Source organism: Seriola lalandi, unplaced genomic scaffold (genome assembly GCF_002814215.2).
Source record: "Seriola lalandi dorsalis isolate HSWRI2012SDOR001 ecotype SW California unplaced genomic scaffold, Sedor1 jcf7180002054261, whole genome shotgun sequence".
In the NCBI taxonomy this organism is placed as follows: domain Eukaryota; kingdom Metazoa; phylum Chordata; class Actinopteri; order Carangiformes; family Carangidae; genus Seriola; species Seriola lalandi.
The window spans coordinates 40,269-59,359 of NW_019524814.1; the positions used below are offsets into that span (position 1 = coordinate 40,269).

A 19,091-nucleotide genomic window follows, 5' to 3' on the forward strand; every position below is an offset into this window, starting at 1 on the left:
ATGTTCACTTAAGGGTTTGAAAGCAGGATTTTGTACTTGAAATGGAGCATTTTGTCATCACTGTATTGTTACTTCACCTCAATAAAAGATGTGAATACTTGCTGCATTTACAGATACTTAAAACACACATTTGCACGTGTGTGTACTATTTACACACATGTTTTAGTGGGATCCAACTGAGGGAAGATCTAAGAACAATGCAATGAGTTTAAAAGTTGTCAAAGCTGTGTACAACAGTGCAAGACCTTCCTACGTGTCCTACACAGTCTCACAGAGCTACGTTAACAAACGAAGACAAAAACCTGGTTTCCTCCAGCCGGTCAAACCACAGAGGTCTCACAGTTTTGAGCTGCCTGGCTTGGTATCTTCTCGACACGTGTTTCCAAGCAAAGCCCCCCTCTGGCTAAATTAGCTAACATAGCTGGGTTCACTGACACAACAACTGGGGGTAACACACACCTCACCGTGACTGCCTCGCTTGCCTCATTGAAACCTCGCAGCGGAACGAGCTCTTGTCTGATAAACGTCCTCCATGTCTACCTTCTGTTGAATTAATATACTTTCTATTTTGGACACGGTGTTTGCCGGTTTAACCTGCAGCGCACTACACAGCATGTATACAATTAAGTCGCGTGTGAAATGCGTCACCCTGGCGCCGACCAATCAGATTTTAGTAAGAGCGACGAGTAGATTTAGGACAAAAGAAAGAATACTACCACTACTACTACTACTACTACTAATAATAATAATAATAATAATAATAATAATAATAATAGGGAGAAGAAGAAGTTTATTTATAGAGCACTTTTCAAAACACACAGTAAAAACAAGGAAACAAAAACTGCCTGTCTTAGAAAGAAAAAGAAATGTAACAAAAAGATAAAGACAAAAACAAATGGGTGATAAAACATGGGTGTCCTTCCAGTGCTTTATTGCTGACATCTGTATGAGAAGACACTACTTTTTTACTGGTAATCCTCTCATCAGTATCTCTGTTTGTAGCCTAATCGTGACCTGAGGCGGCATTAGTGTATTGTGCACATGGTCCAATAAAGAGCAAATATGTGGGCGGAAGCAATGCGTGTAACTCAACTGTACCCCCCTGTTGGCAAACATCCTCTTTGGTGAACTTTCATTGAGCAAGGCACTGAATCCCTGGTGGCAGTGACTGTGGACGACCACTCTAATCGACCTCCGTGGATTGCAACAGCTGGTTGCCCAATACAGGTGTTTAAACTTGTAGCTCTTCACACGCTTTCTTATGACATTTAATTCAAGGGATAGATCAGATGCCAGATCTGGGGACAGCTATTAAATGATAGAGATGTTTGCAAATCTCTCACCATAAAAAACAGTGAATTATCACTGATTTAAACTCCAATGCTAGACTTTGTCAACTTACATTTGTTTTGGCAGCAATCCTGAAACAGAATACAACCCACATGTGACGCAGGAGTCAGGAGGGATGATCACTGTGTTTGACTTGGCTCTGTTTCCTGTTTAAAGTACAGGATATATACATGGGCTGCATCAGCTCTGCCACTCCTCCTTATCTGCTCCACTGCTCTGATACCTCTTGCATCTCTGAAAGAAATGAAGACTCTGGGCATCACTGTTGTTCTGGGACTACTGGTGGTGGTGTGGGCTCAGGTCAATGTGCAACAGCCTCTGTGTGACTCCCCTGAGGCAGAGGAGGCTGCTCTGGTGGCTCTGGATTACCTCAATGCCCAGCACACTCATGGCTACAAGTATGCACTGAACCGGATCGAGGAGATTAAGGTCCTCGTGAGGGTAAGTCAGTGAGTAGATGTGTGGTTATAGGCAAAGACAGGTACAGGTAACTACCTCTTTTTCCTTCAGCTAGGAGGTGGGAACATGATATGCGCTACACTGCTAAAACACTCTGCATGTGCATTTCCTCTACATCACTGGGCAATAGAAAAGAAAAAGTACATTTTATTGAATATATCCCCTCTTTCTTTCCATTGTGTTATTTTATGCCTTCAACGCTCCGGTTAAGACGTTTGCACAAACATGTCAAAAAAGATTAAGAATCAACATGTCAACGATGCTCTACTTTTCTGTGTCATTAGAAACTACATATGCACATTCATCCACGCGACTGTCTGATAAAAAATAAAATAAATGAATAAATAGTGTTTTGTTTCACTTTTTCTTAGCCTGATGGAGACCTATATTCGCTGGAAATTGACCTGCTTGAGACAGACTGTCATGTGTTGGACCCCACACCTGTTGCCAACTGCACAGTCAGACCCAAAGTGATGACGGTGAGACTGCTTACCTTTTGCACACAGAAGCTATCATATTATAGGTATTCAACCTAATGTAATGATGAGAATAATTTTAGGATATAAAATAATGACAATTTAAATGAAGACTGTTACACTCTATGAGCTGATTCTTTGTTTCCAATCAGGCAGTGGAAGGAGACTGTGATGTGATGCTGAAAAAGGTTGGCGGAGCTCTGACTGTTATCGCATTCAAGTGTAAAACAGACGGTAAAACTTTCTGATCACACACTCAACCATATGAACACACACATTCAGAATATACTACACAAGTGTCACCCTGCACACAAAAACCTACCTGCATGTGTCTTTTTGTTTATTGACGTATAGAATCAACAGAGGACCTCTGCTTGGGCTGTTATTCCCTCCTGCCCCTAAATGACACTGCAGGGCTGGAATTTGCCCATGCCTCTCTGGCAACCTTTAATAACAATACTGTGAATGTAACTTACACTATTCTGGAAGTTGGAAGGATTTCATCCCAGGTGGGCTCAAGCATAACCTGTTCAGAAGAATTACAATATTTTTTACAAGATTGAATGCACCTGCACGTTTAATTAGCGCCTGTCAGTACATCAATACTTCCCTTGTTTCAGCTTGTGTCTGGTGGGCCACAATATTCAGTAGAATATGTCATAGTTGAGGCGAATTGCACTGATGACGCCTGCGTGCCGCTGAATGAACCCCTGACTGTAAGTACACAAAGCATCAGTTTAGTTTTCCACAAGAAAAAACACTTTTTGCTTGTTTTGTTTTTTTCTAAGAATGGAGGGGTGGTTCTCAAAATTATTATTGGAATTATGTATTATACACGTTTTTTACCCAGGATATAAGCTAATCTAAAATATAAGGCAATGATAAATCTAAAACCCTATTAAAACAATTTAATTGAACAAAAACAATGAATAAAATCATGTTTTTTCTTCTGTACCAGGAACGTGGCTTTTGCATTGCCAAAGGTTCTCTCACTGCTCACACAGTGGACTGCAAGATGTTTCCCGTTCTGGTAAAATACTGTTTCACGTCAACAAGAAGTTTTGAAGTTTATCGTCTTAAAATTTATGTCGAAAATATTATTTCTAAGCCTCTGTTGATATACACATTTTTTTCAGATGCCTGTTGTAGATGCCAACAGCACTGCAGTGCCAGATCCTGCTTTACCACCAGCAGTCCATGTGTTCACAGGCAGCCCATCACACAAGCATGGTCTAAGACACCATAAACTGACCTCTCACCATGACCCTCATCTAAGCGGCCTTCTGTCTGCGGAATCAGCAGAGTCAGATGAAATTGTACCAATAGTCCCTGCAGTGGTTGGTGCCGCTGCTGCACCTGCTAGCCCAGATCCATCTGCTGATCCCTCTCCAGCAGCTGATCCTGCTCCAGCTCTTGAAGCCGCTCCATCTCCTGAATCCGCTCCAGCTGCTGATGCTCCAGCTGCTGATGCTCCAGCTGCTGATTCTGGACCAGCCTCAGATTCCGTAAACAGTAGGGAGCTCCCTCTTGATTTGTTCAAGAGAGATGTGGCTGCTACACTCGGCCTGACAGCCGTTGACGGCCCTGCACTTCAAACAGACCCTATTCTTCTTGTGCCAGCTTGCCCAGGAAGGGTCAGATTCTTCAAGTGAACAGGTCCCACAGACTCTATATTTACCTCCTTCAGCAACACTGGTGCTAGCGTAACTTTAATTGATATATGAACATGTGCTGTGGTAGGTAGATGTAATACTAGTACATGTCCTAAAAATGAGTAATGATCAATTGTTTGAAACGATCAGCTCTTGAAATGTCTGTAAAATGGGTGATAAACATTTGCATTTAATGCTGCTGAATAAATCTCCTAAGTTGAAGCTTTTTGTGTTGTTACTTTCTGGTCATCATGCATTCTTTAATATTTGAAACAGTGAAGACAGTCAGTGAAGGACTGAGTCATATAAGGCCTTTTACAGGTTTAGTGAGGACACGCTGATAACCTCTCTATACAGAACTTAGAATGAACAAACTCAAACCGGAATGTATTTATTAATTCATGGCACATCTTTAAGGGCGATTGCAAAACACAGTGCTGTTTGCTGATCATGTTGACTCATGCCAGTGGCATTCCTGTGAACTCATTGACATTTCTACTAATACAGCCACGGCTCCATGTCCGAGACAGTTCAATATTTCAAACATTAGTCAAATGTTTACGGGCTGAAGCTTGTACCAGAACACTGACAACATGTGTCTCCCAACCAGAAAACTTTGCCCCCCCCCCCCCGACACAGGATGGCTTATTCACATGTATCCGAGCACCACTTATAATTATGAGTTAGCATAAGATTATATTTGAGCTATATCCATCGGTATTTGAGCTAATATCAATAGAATATCCAACACACAGATTTAAATATAAAATATGTCCATAAACTTCCACAACATATCTGTGTGATTGTGCAGTTATCTCCTCAAGTATTTAATGTGCTTTGTACCTCATATGTTGTGGATCTAGGTCAGATGTTTTGTTCTGGTGGCCACTGTATATTGCTGGGATCATTGGAGTTGTCTGTGTTGCTTCCATTTATGTATTCAAAAGAAAACTTTGTCACTTACCAAAAAAAACACTAACACGCTGACCAATCACTGCTCTCCATTCCACGCACCCAGTCAAAATCCAAAGGTGAGTATTTTGGCCCTGTATTGTGGAATAGTTTACCACTCAATTACACTATTAGATCTTCCCTGTCTAAAGTCTCTCTTTAGCCTTTTAATTGTCATATTGAAGATAGAACTGACCACATTTAGTCTTTTGTCTTTATTTGTTCTCAGTGCAATGCTATTGTGTTTATGATTTTATCCAGATATTTGGTGCTTTTATTAATTTACTTCTCTTTATTCATGTATTCCTATTATTCATGTTTATATCTGTGTTTTTGTTTTATTGTAATGATCAACCAAGTAATCTCTCTGTAAAGCACTTGTCATTAACAAACCATGGTTTATGGCATGCTCAGTTATAGTTGTTCTAAGCTCATACACCCCTGGGTCTTCCTCCTCACACATGTGCTCCTGCTACCCATCTCTGTGACTGTCTAGGTCCTTGTTTACTGAGATAAACTGATTCCAAAAACTAGCCCATTTGTATGGGCTGCATGAACGGAAACCTTAATCACTTTGGTGACACTCAGCTGAATGGGAACCGGTTGTGGTGGGTTTTTTCCTTTTTTGTTCCTTCTAATTTTCCTTTTTTTTTTTTTTTTTTAAATGTAAACATACAAGACTGTAGCAAATTGCAATTATTTTGGATTATGTTTTAAAGTTTTTAAAATGCAAATACACAATAACTTCAGTGGTGGATAAGTTTGAGTGAGAAAACAATTGTACCTGATTTATGAATTTGGAAAGATGTGGTCACTGAATGCATTGTGTCAAGGCAAAGAAAGTGATCCTGTTTAGTTCACACTGACTAATGTTGTACTGACTGAAGAGTTTTGAAAAAGACTCAAGTATTGTTGCTGTTGTAAAAGAAATAAAGAAAAAATAATTTTACCTTCTGTATAAATAGCTCTAGCATTACTGTGTGAAAGAGTGGAATGTTAAACTTGCAAAGAAAACCTGAAATTTTAACAACAAGCACAAAGATTTTAGGGTTGCACTCACTGAGGCCACTGTTGATGAATGGGTAAAGTAGTAAGTATATTTACATGAATGGGTCAATGTTCAGTAAGCACCAGTTCATGGTAAGGCAAAATAAGCAAGACAAATCAGTTCAACAAGGGCAATGCACTGCTTGGGTCTAAAAAGCAGCTATAATGCCAACAAGCACTGACTAAACCATTAACTTTCAAAGTAGTCAAAAAGACATGCTTTACTGCATCTGTCAAAAGAGATCAACTTCTATCATTTGTTTTACACCCACTTTCCAGATTTTGTTTACCCACCCATATTTTTACCAATATGCTACCCAGACAAAAACTAATTCTTAAGCTTATTGCTGGGGAAAGAAGCACAAGCTGAGGTACTGTTTAAATTGTTTATTCACATTGAGGGCAACTTGTTTCTGCTTCTGATTTCCAGCTTCTCTCTGGATGGCTTGGTTCAGTCCTGCAAGAGACACAAACATTAGTACGAAAAAATAAAATAAAATATATATAAATATTATTGGGCTACAGCTTAAAAAAAAAAAAAAAATCAAAACATTAACAACACACCGTTTGTTTGGTAGTCAGCTGCAGCACTCCGTTGCTGAAATGCCTCTCCAGGAACATGAGCTGGAATCCTTTGGTTGGACCCTAGAGGCATAAGGGGCTTCCACATATCTTTCAGTGATTCAGGGAATTCAGGCTTTAAATGCACTGAACTGAAAGAAGGGTCCTGAGGCAGATCCAGAAAATGAGGGTCATTCAAAGCAGAGACAAACGATGGCACATTTTCTGATTCATCACCAGGCCTCGGCATGTAGTTGACATTTCCAGGTAAGGGATTGGCCATTTTCCCTTGCCATTTGAGATCCGGGTGTTTGTCCTGAGGGGGATTTAAATTCTGAGGATGTTGGGGTTTACTACTGTCATGCCTTGCAAGATTTTGTGCCTGCAAGTTTGCATCATCAACCAGATCTCTAAAAGGCAGCGGCGATTCATGGAAACTGTTGGGCTCCCTACCAGGTGGGCCATGCTGTAGCAGCAAATAACTCTTAGGTTCAGAGTAGGGATGGACAGTCTGATTATGTTTGGTGGATTTCTTTGAGCCACTCACAAATGACTGTGGTTGTGACGAGTTATATGTAGAAGCTTGAGCATCTTGAAGCATGTAGTAAGGGATCAGAAAAGGATCAAGTTCACTTTGGACTTTAGGATGCATCTGCCCCTTAGAGTCACTGGATTCCATGTTAAGTGGCTGTAGTGCCTTAGCTCTAGGTTTAATTTGCTGGTTTGCTGTATGCTCCTTTTTTTGATATTGACCAGTAAAATACATTAAATTAGGCCCAGAGGGATTATTCATGTCTGCAGGTGATAGCTGGCTCATTTGCTGCCCTGGGGGCTGTATGTAATAAGGCTTATATTGCACCAATGGATTTACTGGGTCATTACCTGGAGCCTGAGGATTAGAGAGAACATTGTAGTCAGCTGCTGATTGGCTTTGTGGTAAGTTTTGCATCTGACTCTGTGGTACATACGGCCAATTAGGATATTGTGAATTAGGTACAAAATAAGGGTAAGTTGGTAGTTGAGGATTTACAGGCTTCTTGGAAATACTTGTTGGTGCAGCGAGGTTGCCATCTGGTGGCTGGAAGTAGGGCTGCTTTCCATTTCCAAGTGGAGAAGTAGGTGCAGAGGTGGAAGCTTGCATAGTCGTTGCTTCAGTTGACTTTTGAGGAAGGACAGCAGTGCCCAAGGCATTACCAAACCCAGAATATGCCAGTGAAGGGACAAAAGGCAGTGCTGGATAGACTGGAGGAGTATCTTTACTGCCAAGTCCAGCTGGAACAATATGATGGAGATGCTGATGAAATGCAATTTGTGGACAGCAATTAGAAAATCCAGACAGGCAAAATTGAGGGCAGTACAAAGAAGGCATATGTGGAGAGCCTGGCTGTGGACCTTGTGGGAATATACCACCATTACTAGGTTGTGCAATGGGGATCATTAGTCGCTGCTGCACGTTGGTAGCAGGGGGTAATGTTATTGGCTGAGGGTGCTGGGGCTGCTGTGGGTAGTACAGGTTGAAAGTTGGATACACCTGGCCATCTGGAGGTTTGACACCTGGAGGCTTTTCACTTGGGACTGGCTTTTCAGTGGCAGTTTTAGCACCATTTGTTCCAGCATCTGGTATCTTGTATGGTTGTTGGTAAGAGGGTTTATGCACTGGCTTCTCAACTGGCTGATTTTCAGGCTTTGGCTGGGGGTAGAAGGGGTAGAATGGCTGGTGAACTTGGCCCCAAGGGGCTCCAGGCTGTTGTGGTGGTTGTTGGACAGTGGTCAGCTTTTCAGTTGGCTCTGGCTGAGGGTATAGAGGGTAAGGGTATTGGTGTACCTGACCCTGAGGGGCTCCAGGCTGTTGTGGTGGTTGTCGGACAGTGGTCGGCTTTTCAGTTGGCTCTGGCTGAGGGTAGAGAGGGTGAGGGTACAGAGGGTAAGGGTATTTGTGTACCTGACCCTGAGGGGCTCCAGGCTGTTGTGGTGGTTGTTTGACAGTGGTTGGCTTTTCAGTTGGCTCTGGCTGAGGGTACAGAGGGTGAGGGTACAGAGGGTAAGGGTATTTGTGTACCTGACCCTGAGGGGCTCCAGGCTGTTGTGGTGGTTGTTTGACAGTGGTCGGCTTTTCAGTTGTCTCTGGCTGAGGGTAGAGAGGGTGAGGGTACAGAGGGTAAGGGTATTGGTGTACCTGACCCTGAGGGGCTCCAGGCTGTTGTGGTAGTTGTTGGACAGTGGTTGGCTTTTCAGTTGGCTCTGGCTGAGGGTAGAGAGGGTAAGGGTATTGGTGTACCTTACCCTGAGGGGCTCCAGGCTGTTGTGGTGGTTGTTGGACAGTGGTCGGCTTTTCAGTTGGCTCTGGCTGAGGGTAGAGAGGGTGAGGGTACAGAGGGTAAGGGTATTGTTGTACCTGACCCTGAGGGGCTCCAGGCTGTTGTGGTGGTTGTTGGACAGTGGGTGGCTTTTCAGTTGGCTCTGGCTGAGGGTAGAGAGGGTGAGGGTAGAGAGGGTAAGGGTAAGGGTATTGGTGTACCTGACCCTGAGGGGCTTCGGGTTGTGATGGCTCTTTTCTCCCTGAAGCTGGTTTGTTAGGCAACAACTTTCCAGGGACTTGGGGTTTAGATGCCTCAGGTTGCAAAGGGCTAAGAGATTGTTGTACTTGCCTCTTTGGAGCTGGTGTAGGGGTTCGCTGTGCGGGTGGCATGTGCGTCTGAAAAGGACCTTGAGGCCAAAATGGATGGTGAAATGGGTAATGGTAGAATGGCTGATATATTTGTCCCTGAGGTTCCTGAGAAACTGGGGGCTTTGGTGGCACAGTCTTTTCAGGGATTTCAGGATACAGCGGCTGGAGAGGTTGTTTTACTTGAGGATCTTCAGAAGGTGGTGGTTGAAGGTAAGGAGGAAATGGATTAAAGGGTATGTGTTTCTCAGGCTGGCTTACAGGTGGTTCGGCAGGTTTTTGAGGAGGTCCAGGGGGGGGGTTAAATGGATTGGGAATGACATGTTCGCCCAACTTACCTGGTGGTGGTTTAGTTACTGGTGCCTGTGTAGGGGGAGTTTCAGGCTTAGGAGGTTGAGGATAAAATGGAAAGGGGTAGTAAGGTTGTTTTCTTTGGCCTTTAGTACTTTGGACGACTGGGGGCGATGATGTAGGTAAAGGTTTTGGTTCAGGCCTGTGTGCAGGAGGGACTTTAGTGTTAGGTGGTTTAACATTGTATGGGTAAGGGTAAAAAGGGTTTCCCCATCTGCCATTAGGTATTGGGGCAGCTGAGGCCTGTATGGGAGGTTCTTTTTCAACAGGCACGTGTTCAGGCTGGGCCGGCCAAGGGTAAAAAGGATAGTAAGGTAACTGAGGTTGATTGATATCCTTTGGCCCCTGATTCAGTTTTTCATTAGGTGCCTCTGGCTTCTGAGGAAAACCTGGGACCTGGGGAAGAGCAGGCTGAGGACTCCGAGCTGGACCAAAATTATGTGATGGGGTGGGGGGAGGCACCCCTTTGCTTGGTGTTTCAGTTTGTGCAGCAGACAGTGATGGACAGGAAATTTTAATTTCTCCATCTCCAGCTAGTTCAAGTGTGTAGAGCCCATCCTGAAACAAAATGTTGATGGTTAAGCAAACAATGTTTTAAAATGTAGAAATTTTAGAATCAAAGAAATATATACTGTACCTTTTTTTCCAGGCAAGGTGCATAGTGAACAGAGATGACCACACCCTCAGGATGTACAACTACACTGAACCCACATCGGGGTGAGGCTGTCATCAGTGGCTCCCAGTTACCATTTACTGCAAAGTAAAATATACATTACAACCAAGCAAACTTTCTAAAAAGCAGTTTAAGGTGTTCTTTCACTCTCAAAATTAACCAAATGTCAACTGTAAGCTATGCTTTAGGAAAATTAAAAATTACATTAATACCTCAAATCAATTCCCACAGCCTGAGCCTATTTTAGCTTCCTACACTATATAGCCAAATCAATTAAGGATAAGAAAATTATTATAATAATATAATTAAAATTATGAGCACAGCACTTCCTGCAGGCATTATGGAATTCAAAATAAAATTTCCCTCACAATATAGAATTAATAGAAAAGATTATAGTACGAGATGAGACAGCTATGATAGATCATAAAGCAACCCATGAATAAATTTGCATCTCAGTGATAAGTTATTGTTTTCCAGAACAACCTAATGTCTCATCACCCAGCAAACATTTTGCTGCATCACTGGAGTGTGCTGCGTGGAATAGGAGGAAAAGGACAAATTTCACTTAAATTATGGTGAAAGTAAGCAAGCCTGAACAATACAAGGGCCCTGGCAAAACTAAAAGGATGTGCCCATTGTGAAGTGTTACACAGGTTTGACAATCAAAATGTCTGCAAGAAAGGTTTCTAGTGCAACAGACATGTCATGTCTTTACTAAGCTTTATAAATTATGTCATGAAATAACTTACAATTTATTTTAATTTTAGCGACAGAAACTGTCCAATCAGTTTTCACAACCATGCCTTCAGTGTGGCAGGTGACCATCGGAGGGTTAGATGAAGATGGTCTCATCAAAGGGCAGGACATCTTCACGGGTACCCCGCACCAACGCAAGGGGAGAACGTAGCAGTCCTCCTGAAGCCAGCAAGTAAAATGTTACAAGTGCGGAAATGTAAATGGTTCAAGTGTGCTGTGCTTTCAGAAAGTATCCCACCTCATGTGCAACAAAGCAACCATCATAGGGTGCAACTAGCACCAAATCTTTTTGTGTTGACCTGACGGTGTAACCACAGTTTGGTGGCAGCTTTGACAGAGGCAGAGGAGACAGTCGACTACCTGAGAGATTAAATTACAGAGAAAAGGAATATTTAAAAAAATTACATGAAACTGCTCTGTGCACACTGCAAGTACTGTGAATGATAGTTAACGCACAACCCCACTGGATACTTAACTTACCCCTATCCACAAAGAGCAGAGATCCCTGATTAGAAGCAACATCTTGGACTTGAAGCTTCATGGAGTCTACAGTACATTCAACCTTTGGTTCCATTTTGAGGAGTCGTTCCACTGCTGCAGCGTCTGGCATCAGCCTTGAAAAGCCTTCACCCTGCCCTTTAAGATGCTTTGGCTCAACCCAACCTTTTAAAAAATAAGGTTTTTGCTAAGTTCAAATAAGTACACTTATTATTTAAACATTTTAGCATGCACATCATTTAAATAAAAAGCCTAGAGGTGAACCATTGCTTTAAATTATAACAACTTTTGTAGTGCATATTATACAGAACTGTAATAAGAATTTGAACTGTACATACCCATGTCTGCTTGGTAATCAGTATCAATTTCCAGGAGGCTTTTTGTGGCCTTGGTTCCTTTGAGTTTGGCACCATAAAAAGAATTTTGCCCAATTAAGAGTCTTCCATGGCGCAGATCATTTCCTGTAGCTTGACCTTGGCCGAGTGTCGAGTTATCTCTTAATTTATCTAGTGCCTTAAGCCTCGTCAGTGGAGAACAACGGCAAAATGAACTAACAAGCACAATAAGTCCTAAACATAACAAAATTTTAGTGCCCCCGTTCCCGCTATACGCCATTGGAGCAAAGAAAAAGCACCGCACACAGGCAGATTAGCCTCAGCAGTGTGCCTCAAGCGCAGGTAGTTTAAACGACTGAGCGCGTGAGGTCTCGTCCTAATTAAGACTACAGGAACACCTGGCCACAGCAGCTGCGGACAATCGTGCAGGTAAGGGCGGGGCGTCAACAGGCTACATGGCTAATTGTAGCACGCAGTTGGTGTCACAGAGCTGCGACAAAGGTTTTGTGACAAATCTCTTGTTATAAGGTTTTGCTTATAGGCCTATCTGTTGAGCTTGACTGTACTCACAGTACAACAGTACTTTTTCCCCTCCCACCAGAAAATGAACACACAGATTTAGTGCATCATATCTGTTTGCAATGTATACCATATAACAGGCAGGACCAAGTTCCTCTCACAGTGGCATCTCCCCTTTTTGTGTTTTCACAAATAGTATAAAGATCTCAAAGAACAAAGAGTCTTTTTGGTTTAATCTAGTTCAGATTTGAATCTAAGTATAGTTCAGTCTAAGTATAGTGGTTTTTGATCTGAACCTAGTCTGATGTGGTCTAAATGTGGAAAAAGCAGTGAAATCTTCTTTTGCGTTTTCACAAATAGAATCGGACACTAACTTCAGCGTGTTGTAGTATGGGTTTCAAAGCATTTAACAGCAGCAACCCACTGATCAAACTCATATTTTGCAGCCACACATTATTCAGACCCATGTCACCTAATTTTAAATTATAGAGGACATCCCAAGTTTCCAAAGATACCAAAAACATGACATCTTGAACATATCCACTGTGCAGCCATAAGAAACACTGATTGTTGATTTTAAATATTTCACTTCAGCTTCAAAGAGTTGGAACAAGCAGAATATGAGTGTTGACCAGAAGAATAGGCTGAAATCTGCATAGAAATAAAAGGGAACAGCTATAGAGTTTACTTTTTTATGGGGTTTCAAGCCGGCAAAAACAGCCCATCAATGAAAGCCAATAGGTCATTACTTTCAGCACTTTCAGCTACTTCTTTCTTTTTGACTGAGCAAGAACTCACTTAAAAGCCACAAGCCAGATTAGTATCTAAATTTTGTTACTCTGATAATAGGTTTGTTTCTTCTCATTCATTCTGAACCAAGGACTTTCATGTAATTGTATGACTTTGAAAAAGTGCGTTCACAACAAATTACTACATGGATTGTTTGACACTACCAGGGAAGGTACAGCCCCACCAAAGTAATCTATTATGAATTGAATTGAACCACAGGGAGAGAGAACTTGTCAACGTCTCCCAACAGTTAAGATTCTCACATTAGAGAATATTTGAATTTCTCAGTTCAACAATGAATCTGAGTCTGAGTCGTGCTTTTCCGTTTCAGTGTGCAAGATGCACATCATTATCCGTTTTTCCAGTAGAAGTACACATTGTTGCTAATATGCAGTGCAGGATCAAAACAACTAGTTTGAACTGAATACCTGAATTAAAACTAAAGACTGTAAAACTCTTCAGTCTACATACAATTGTGAACTCAAAAGGCAACAGACAGGACATGTTGGCTTTACCTCTGGTTGGAATAACTTTTATTTGATCTGTCTGTAAACAAGATGTCTCATCAATTCATGGCATTTGAAATAGCAGATTTTGTGGCAGAAGGAATTTCCATCTCAAAAAAAAAAAAGACAAAATATTGCAAACATATTTTTCTGTCGTTTAATTCTGTACATATTCCACAAAGTCTGGAGATTACTGATGCCAAAATATCCCTTAGGAAAGTGCCATTAAAAGTTACTTCTTGCTGGGGCAGCAGTTAAAAATCCAACTTGTAGTAGCAACAGATCAGATCGATTTTATGGCACAGAATACACAATTATTCTCAGAAAATTTTCACAAGACAACTTACAAATGTTCTTATTCCAACCAACACCATTTTCAATATGTTTAGTGTACACAGCATCATTTTTTCTTTTAAATATACTTCTAAGTACCGTACTATGACAATTTGTGAATACACCTTTGATGACTAAAGCACAAGGCAAATAATTCCAAGGCCCAACAGCCTGGGTTTACAGTCAAAATGCATTCATACTGTAGTAAAATGACATTGCCATTTCATTGGTTAACGGACATGAAGTTAGCAACAAATCAGTTAGTGATGAAAAGTTTAAGTAGTGTTGAAGTCTAAAGAAGCAGTTAAATGTTTTACAGTCATCTGAAGTTGTCTTAATGATTTACAGTCAACAGGTGATGCCAACAATCATCCATCAGAATAAGCTGAAGTAATTCTGATAATCCTCTTATACTGACAATTGGTCCAAAGGGAAGGGGGGAAAATAACTTCACATAACATGTGTAGTGATTCACAGCAAAATTTACAAATAGCAGGAGCTGACTGACAAGTGTCTTGAGCCGTCACAGAGGTGGAATGTCCACTGAGACTCCAGGATGTGTGGAAGTATCACGACAATATCTTGAGACCTCAGCAATGCTGACCTTACACTACAGTCAAACAGCCCAACACCACATCATTAACTTTTAAGACCACATTCAGGTACGACAGCAAAAGCATGAGATGAAGGGTAAAAGAAGTTATGCCCGAAGGTGGCGAATCGGTACACACATACAGGACTTTGTCAGAGGAAATTTGCCATTTCTTTAATGGAGGCTACCGAAGACTTGAAGATGGAGGCAGATGAGAAGATGGTTTTGGCTGGAATATTACACTGGGACAGAGAGAAGATAGGACTGGGATTTGTATGCTAAAGAGGTGTATGCATGCAACTTTTAAATGCCCACATGCGGATTTAAAATAAAAAACTAACAAAAAATGACCCCGGCATATTTTAGTAATGCTCAAAAAAGCACAACTATGCAAACTGTCACCACCATTACATGTGTACTTCCCCATGGTATATTAGCTAGTCGCTAAGTGAATGTTAAACAAGGAGAGTCCAAATTTGTTTAACACTTTTATTACACTTGCAATAATTGTTTGCACACACTCTTTTGGTTATTAAACATTTCAAAGAACATGCCATTACTGTAGTGCCAAAACATGAGAAGTACAATGTTAAAGTGGGGATGGTTTTGTCCTTTTTAAAAAAAAAAAAAAAAAAAAGAAAAAAAAAGAAAAAAGGAGGGTGGGGAGAGTTTAGCAAACAAAAGGCTGTATATAAAAAGTAGACTGGGGAGGAAGTTACATTGTATGCCATCTAATCCTGGAAGTAGTGTCGACACAATGCAGTGAGTGGGAGTGAGCTGCTAAGTTGATGGATGGGTGGAGAGGTTGCTTAATATCCAGACCTCCTCAGGTACTCAGCCATTGCATGTGCTTTCTTGTTAAGATTTCCACCATGGACCGCCTCCTTTCCCATGACTAAAACCAATACTGGAGCACACAAGGAAAAAAAGAGAAATGAACAAAATTGAAGAGTCTCCCCCCTACAGGATGAAGGGGGGAACAAAGGTGACACAGTATCTTACCACTCTTCATTGCTATTAAAAGTTTCCATGACATTTGACTGCTTGCAGGAGAAATCTTAACAGCAATATTTCTTTTCTCTTCTTTTTGTCCCTCAATTTTATCTAAGTGAGCTTGAAAACATTAAAACCCTGAATCCCTCAAGTATTTTGCCATTGAGTAAGCCTTCTTATTCAATCCGCCTCCATGGACCCCTTCTTTGCCCATTACAAGAACCAAAACTGAAAGAGAAGAGATAGAAAAGGGACAGTTAAGAAAAGCAAAAAAGGTAAAGTAAAGGCATTCCCAGTAATACGCATCATCACCAGAAGTGTGTAGTGCAGGGATATTTAACTGTGTGCCATACAGAGCTAACTTTTTTTGCTACCATAAATGTTACCAATTGACATGATGTAGTGTCCATACATTTCCTGAGATGCTGCACCTTTGACTGATGACCATCAAATGATGAGAAATTAGTGTCCAGAAATTGCAATTTATTACTCGTTAGTGTCTCTTAAATGAGGAATAGTCAACAGGTGAACAATTTCGCACACAGTTCTGGTCCTCTATAGCACATGGCTGAGTATCATCACTGTGTGCATTTTTCGAAGTGATAAATATAAGCTGGAAGAAGATCAGTGCACTTGGTGTTACAAAGAAAACAGTAGTTGTTGGAAGGTACAGCTCTCAAGCATGCACTGGCTTATTCTGCTAAATCAAGACATGACAAAGATGCGTGCAAGAAACGAATCAACATGCAATTTATCGTCCACATTAGTTGTGTGTGAAGACTGAAGCATCTCACTGCACTTATTGGTACAAATTCAATTTGTGTAACACTTCATTTGTCCTTTTTTGACTACCGTTCACAGGAGCACAACATGCAGAGAATTCATGCAGAAAAGGAAAAAAGAAATCACTCAACAGGAAGGAAGAAAGAAAGGAAAGTTTGGTTTTGACTGCAATCAGTGTTTCCCCACTTAAAACATTTGGAAGTTTATTTTTTTCCTCATACCCTAATGAAGGGAGAATTGATTAGAAGATATCTAGATAGATGAGATAGCTGTGGGCAAATGTATAGACGCCATATCGTGGCCAATTATCAAGTCTTAGATGTCAGATCCTAACGGTCAACAATTTCAACTTGTAAGAAACACTGGAGCAATGTCAAACATTAAGGACCACAAAGGCAAACAGCCCAGACTAGGCAAACGATGGCTTACAATGATCATAACAATGACCATTAAGTAAATCTGTAATTTCAACTTCACAAGTTTGCAACTATACACTTTGCCTGAGAGCATCATGCCTTGTAAAATATCTATAAATTAATTTTCTGTAAATCAGCTAATTGTTTCAGCTCTAATCTGCAACTATTTTAATAAACCTTTTAGCGTTTTAAGTCGTTTTTCAAGCGAAAATGCCAAATGTTTGCAGGTTCTGAAATGTAAGAACTTGCTCTTTTTGCCTGTCATAAATCTATTATTTTAGGTTTTTGAATGTGGATCACACTAAGAAAAGCTATATGTAGATGTTATGTTCACAAATGTCACTTGCATAGGAGATAAATTTGATAGGGCTCTTGCTCATGAGTGGGTCACAAGTATGACATTTATTTATTTGGATTATTGAAAAGCGTCAAAAGCAGGAGTTAATATGATTAACATATGATTAATATCAGCACTTCTTTAAGTCACAAAACAGTACGACATAGCTCTCATACCCATGTTATAATTTTACAGTGTGAAACAATATGGGGTCATACCCCATGAAAGCAGCATTTTAATAATTGTGATTAAGAGAACATTTTTAAACTACACTTTTACCTTTTCCAGCTCTTCCCACAGAGATATTGTATGTAGGTTCTCCTCCTTGGCTCTTTGTCCTGATGTCCATTGTCCAGTCCCCGTCATCCTGGAGGCTGTCTCTGAGGACTGAACACTTCTTTGAGCCCAGAGTGAGACCGCTGGTGTAAAAGGTCTCCCTGTCCTTACCAATAAGGACATCAATTTCTTGAGACTGAAAAATATGCAAAAATCACAGGATCGGGGCAATTTCAGTCGGACAGATTTGATAAATATGCTTCTAGTTACATGACTAGTATAATTCTTCCTAGTAGATAATGAAAATTATTGTTAGTTGCAAACTTATTCGTCAGACAACAATTACAAACATCCTCAAATGTCATGAATTAAATGATTTGCTTTTTCTCTTTGGTCTATGACAGTAAATTGGCTTTGGCACTGTTGTTCTGTTATACTGAGCATATTTCTCCGTTTTGTGATAATTAATATAACAAGCGATAATTCAAGAAAATAGTCAGCAGATTAATCAATTATTAAAATTATTGTGAGCTGCATCTCTATTCCAAACACTGGATATAAAAAACTGTAACGTTAGGAAGTCCAGCCTGATTATAAGAGAGGAGATTTGTGAATAAAACTTGGAAACCTGCAAATGTATTGACACCAGTACCACAATTCCTGGCGCCTTACACATCCCATCCCGCACCCAGGCAATAATAACAGCTTGCAACCTTTGCCTGCAGTAAGGAGCGGAAGTAAAGTGACGTCTATGCACCCGTTAGCTCTAATGCAATCCCTCACAATGAATTTTTAAAAAAAAAAAGAAAAAACACACACATTGTCATTACCACCAAATTCTATAATGTATTAATATGTATTAATATGAGACAAAGGCTGCGGAATCGTAGACTGACCAAACGTCAGCCGGTGACAGCTTTTTTTGACCACGGTCTGCCGGTACAGCAGCAGCTTAATGTTTCCTAATCAAAGCGGCCGTGCACACAAAAGCATGCACGCTCTCTCAAATCAGACACCGTCTACTCACTGGTTTTAAATTAGCAAGAGGTTAATTTAGCAATGTCCTGAAATTTTGATTTGTGCTTGTCAACGGCAACTAACGGCTTTATGTATTTATGGTACATGCAAGCGATGATGAGAGAAGTCTTATCTGATCCACGCCAGGTCTAATCCTGCAACGTTTCCTTAGCAGGAAATAGCCGAGACAGGCCACCGATGAGCAAGCTAGCCCGCTAAGCTAGCACGGTACCGTTAGCTTGCTAGTCATTTAGACAGTGCGAGGTAACGGTTTTAGCGCTATTCAGTCTGGTGAGCGTCTGCGTGGGTGATACATAACAACACTGTCAAATGGAGCAAAGCGTTCACTCTAAATACGGATTTTTTTCCACTCTTACCGTGATATTGTTGAATGTACCACCGGCATGTGCTGCCCAAACATATTTGGCGTCCGTATACCCAACAATGGCGCTATCCTGACAGCTGCCATCGGCCATCAGGTTTTCCACGTAGCTTTGCCAAGACATATTCAAGAAATTGATGCTATATAAAAATCCCTACAGCTTTGGAAGTGAGGTTGCCAATCAAGAGACAGCCGAATTGGAAGAAAACCAACAGGCGAATTTAGAGTCTCCAATCTAACCCACACTCCGACGTTAACCAACGTCAAGGCTGGGGCAGCAAAGAAAGCCAGGGCAGTGAGGCAGCGGCTGGGTGTAGTCCGTATCAGATCACTCCGCACAATGAGCTCCCCGGCGCTTTTATGGCAGCAGGCGG

At 41.1% G+C, this 19,091-nt stretch overlaps 3 protein-coding genes across 4 annotated transcripts; 1 reads left to right on the forward strand and 2 right to left on the reverse strand.

Moving 5' to 3' along the window:
* Positions 1-1,525: 1,525 nt before the first annotated feature.
* Positions 1,526-4,159, forward strand: ahsg2 (alpha-2-HS-glycoprotein 2). Its single transcript, XM_023405040.2, has 7 exons — positions 1,526-1,791; positions 2,181-2,288; positions 2,438-2,519; positions 2,640-2,794; positions 2,906-3,001; positions 3,244-3,315; positions 3,422-4,159. The coding sequence occupies exons 1-7, from the start codon at positions 1,594-1,596 to the stop codon at positions 3,935-3,937; spliced, it is 1,227 nt and encodes a 408-aa protein (XP_023260808.1). The 5' UTR covers positions 1,526-1,593; the 3' UTR covers positions 3,938-4,159.
* A 2,117-nt stretch (positions 4,160-6,276) lies between these two features.
* LOC111654157 (uncharacterized) lies at positions 6,277-12,110 on the reverse strand. Its single transcript, XM_023405054.1, has 7 exons — positions 11,778-12,110; positions 11,422-11,604; positions 11,180-11,301; positions 10,935-11,100; positions 10,150-10,265; positions 6,500-10,070; positions 6,277-6,392 (listed from the first exon to the last, which is right to left on the reverse strand). Exons 1-7 carry the CDS (start codon positions 12,052-12,054, stop codon positions 6,277-6,279), a joined length of 4,551 nt encoding a protein of 1,516 aa, XP_023260822.1. The 5' UTR covers positions 12,055-12,110.
* A 1,488-nt stretch (positions 12,111-13,598) lies between these two features.
* On the reverse strand, positions 13,599-19,021 carry LOC111654148 (profilin-2-like). Of its 2 annotated transcripts, none has more exons than XM_023405042.2 (3): positions 18,713-19,021; positions 17,322-17,514; positions 13,599-15,420 (listed from the first exon to the last, which is right to left on the reverse strand). In XM_023405042.2, exons 1-3 carry the CDS (start codon positions 18,839-18,841, stop codon positions 15,323-15,325), a joined length of 420 nt encoding a protein of 139 aa, XP_023260810.1. In that variant the 5' UTR covers positions 18,842-19,021; the 3' UTR covers positions 13,599-15,322. The 2 variants fall into 2 exon arrangements, with proteins under 2 accessions (XP_023260810.1, XP_023260809.1); XM_023405041.2 differs by having other exon boundaries at positions 13,599-15,734; positions 18,713-19,020.
* Positions 19,022-19,091: the final 70 nt, after the last annotated feature.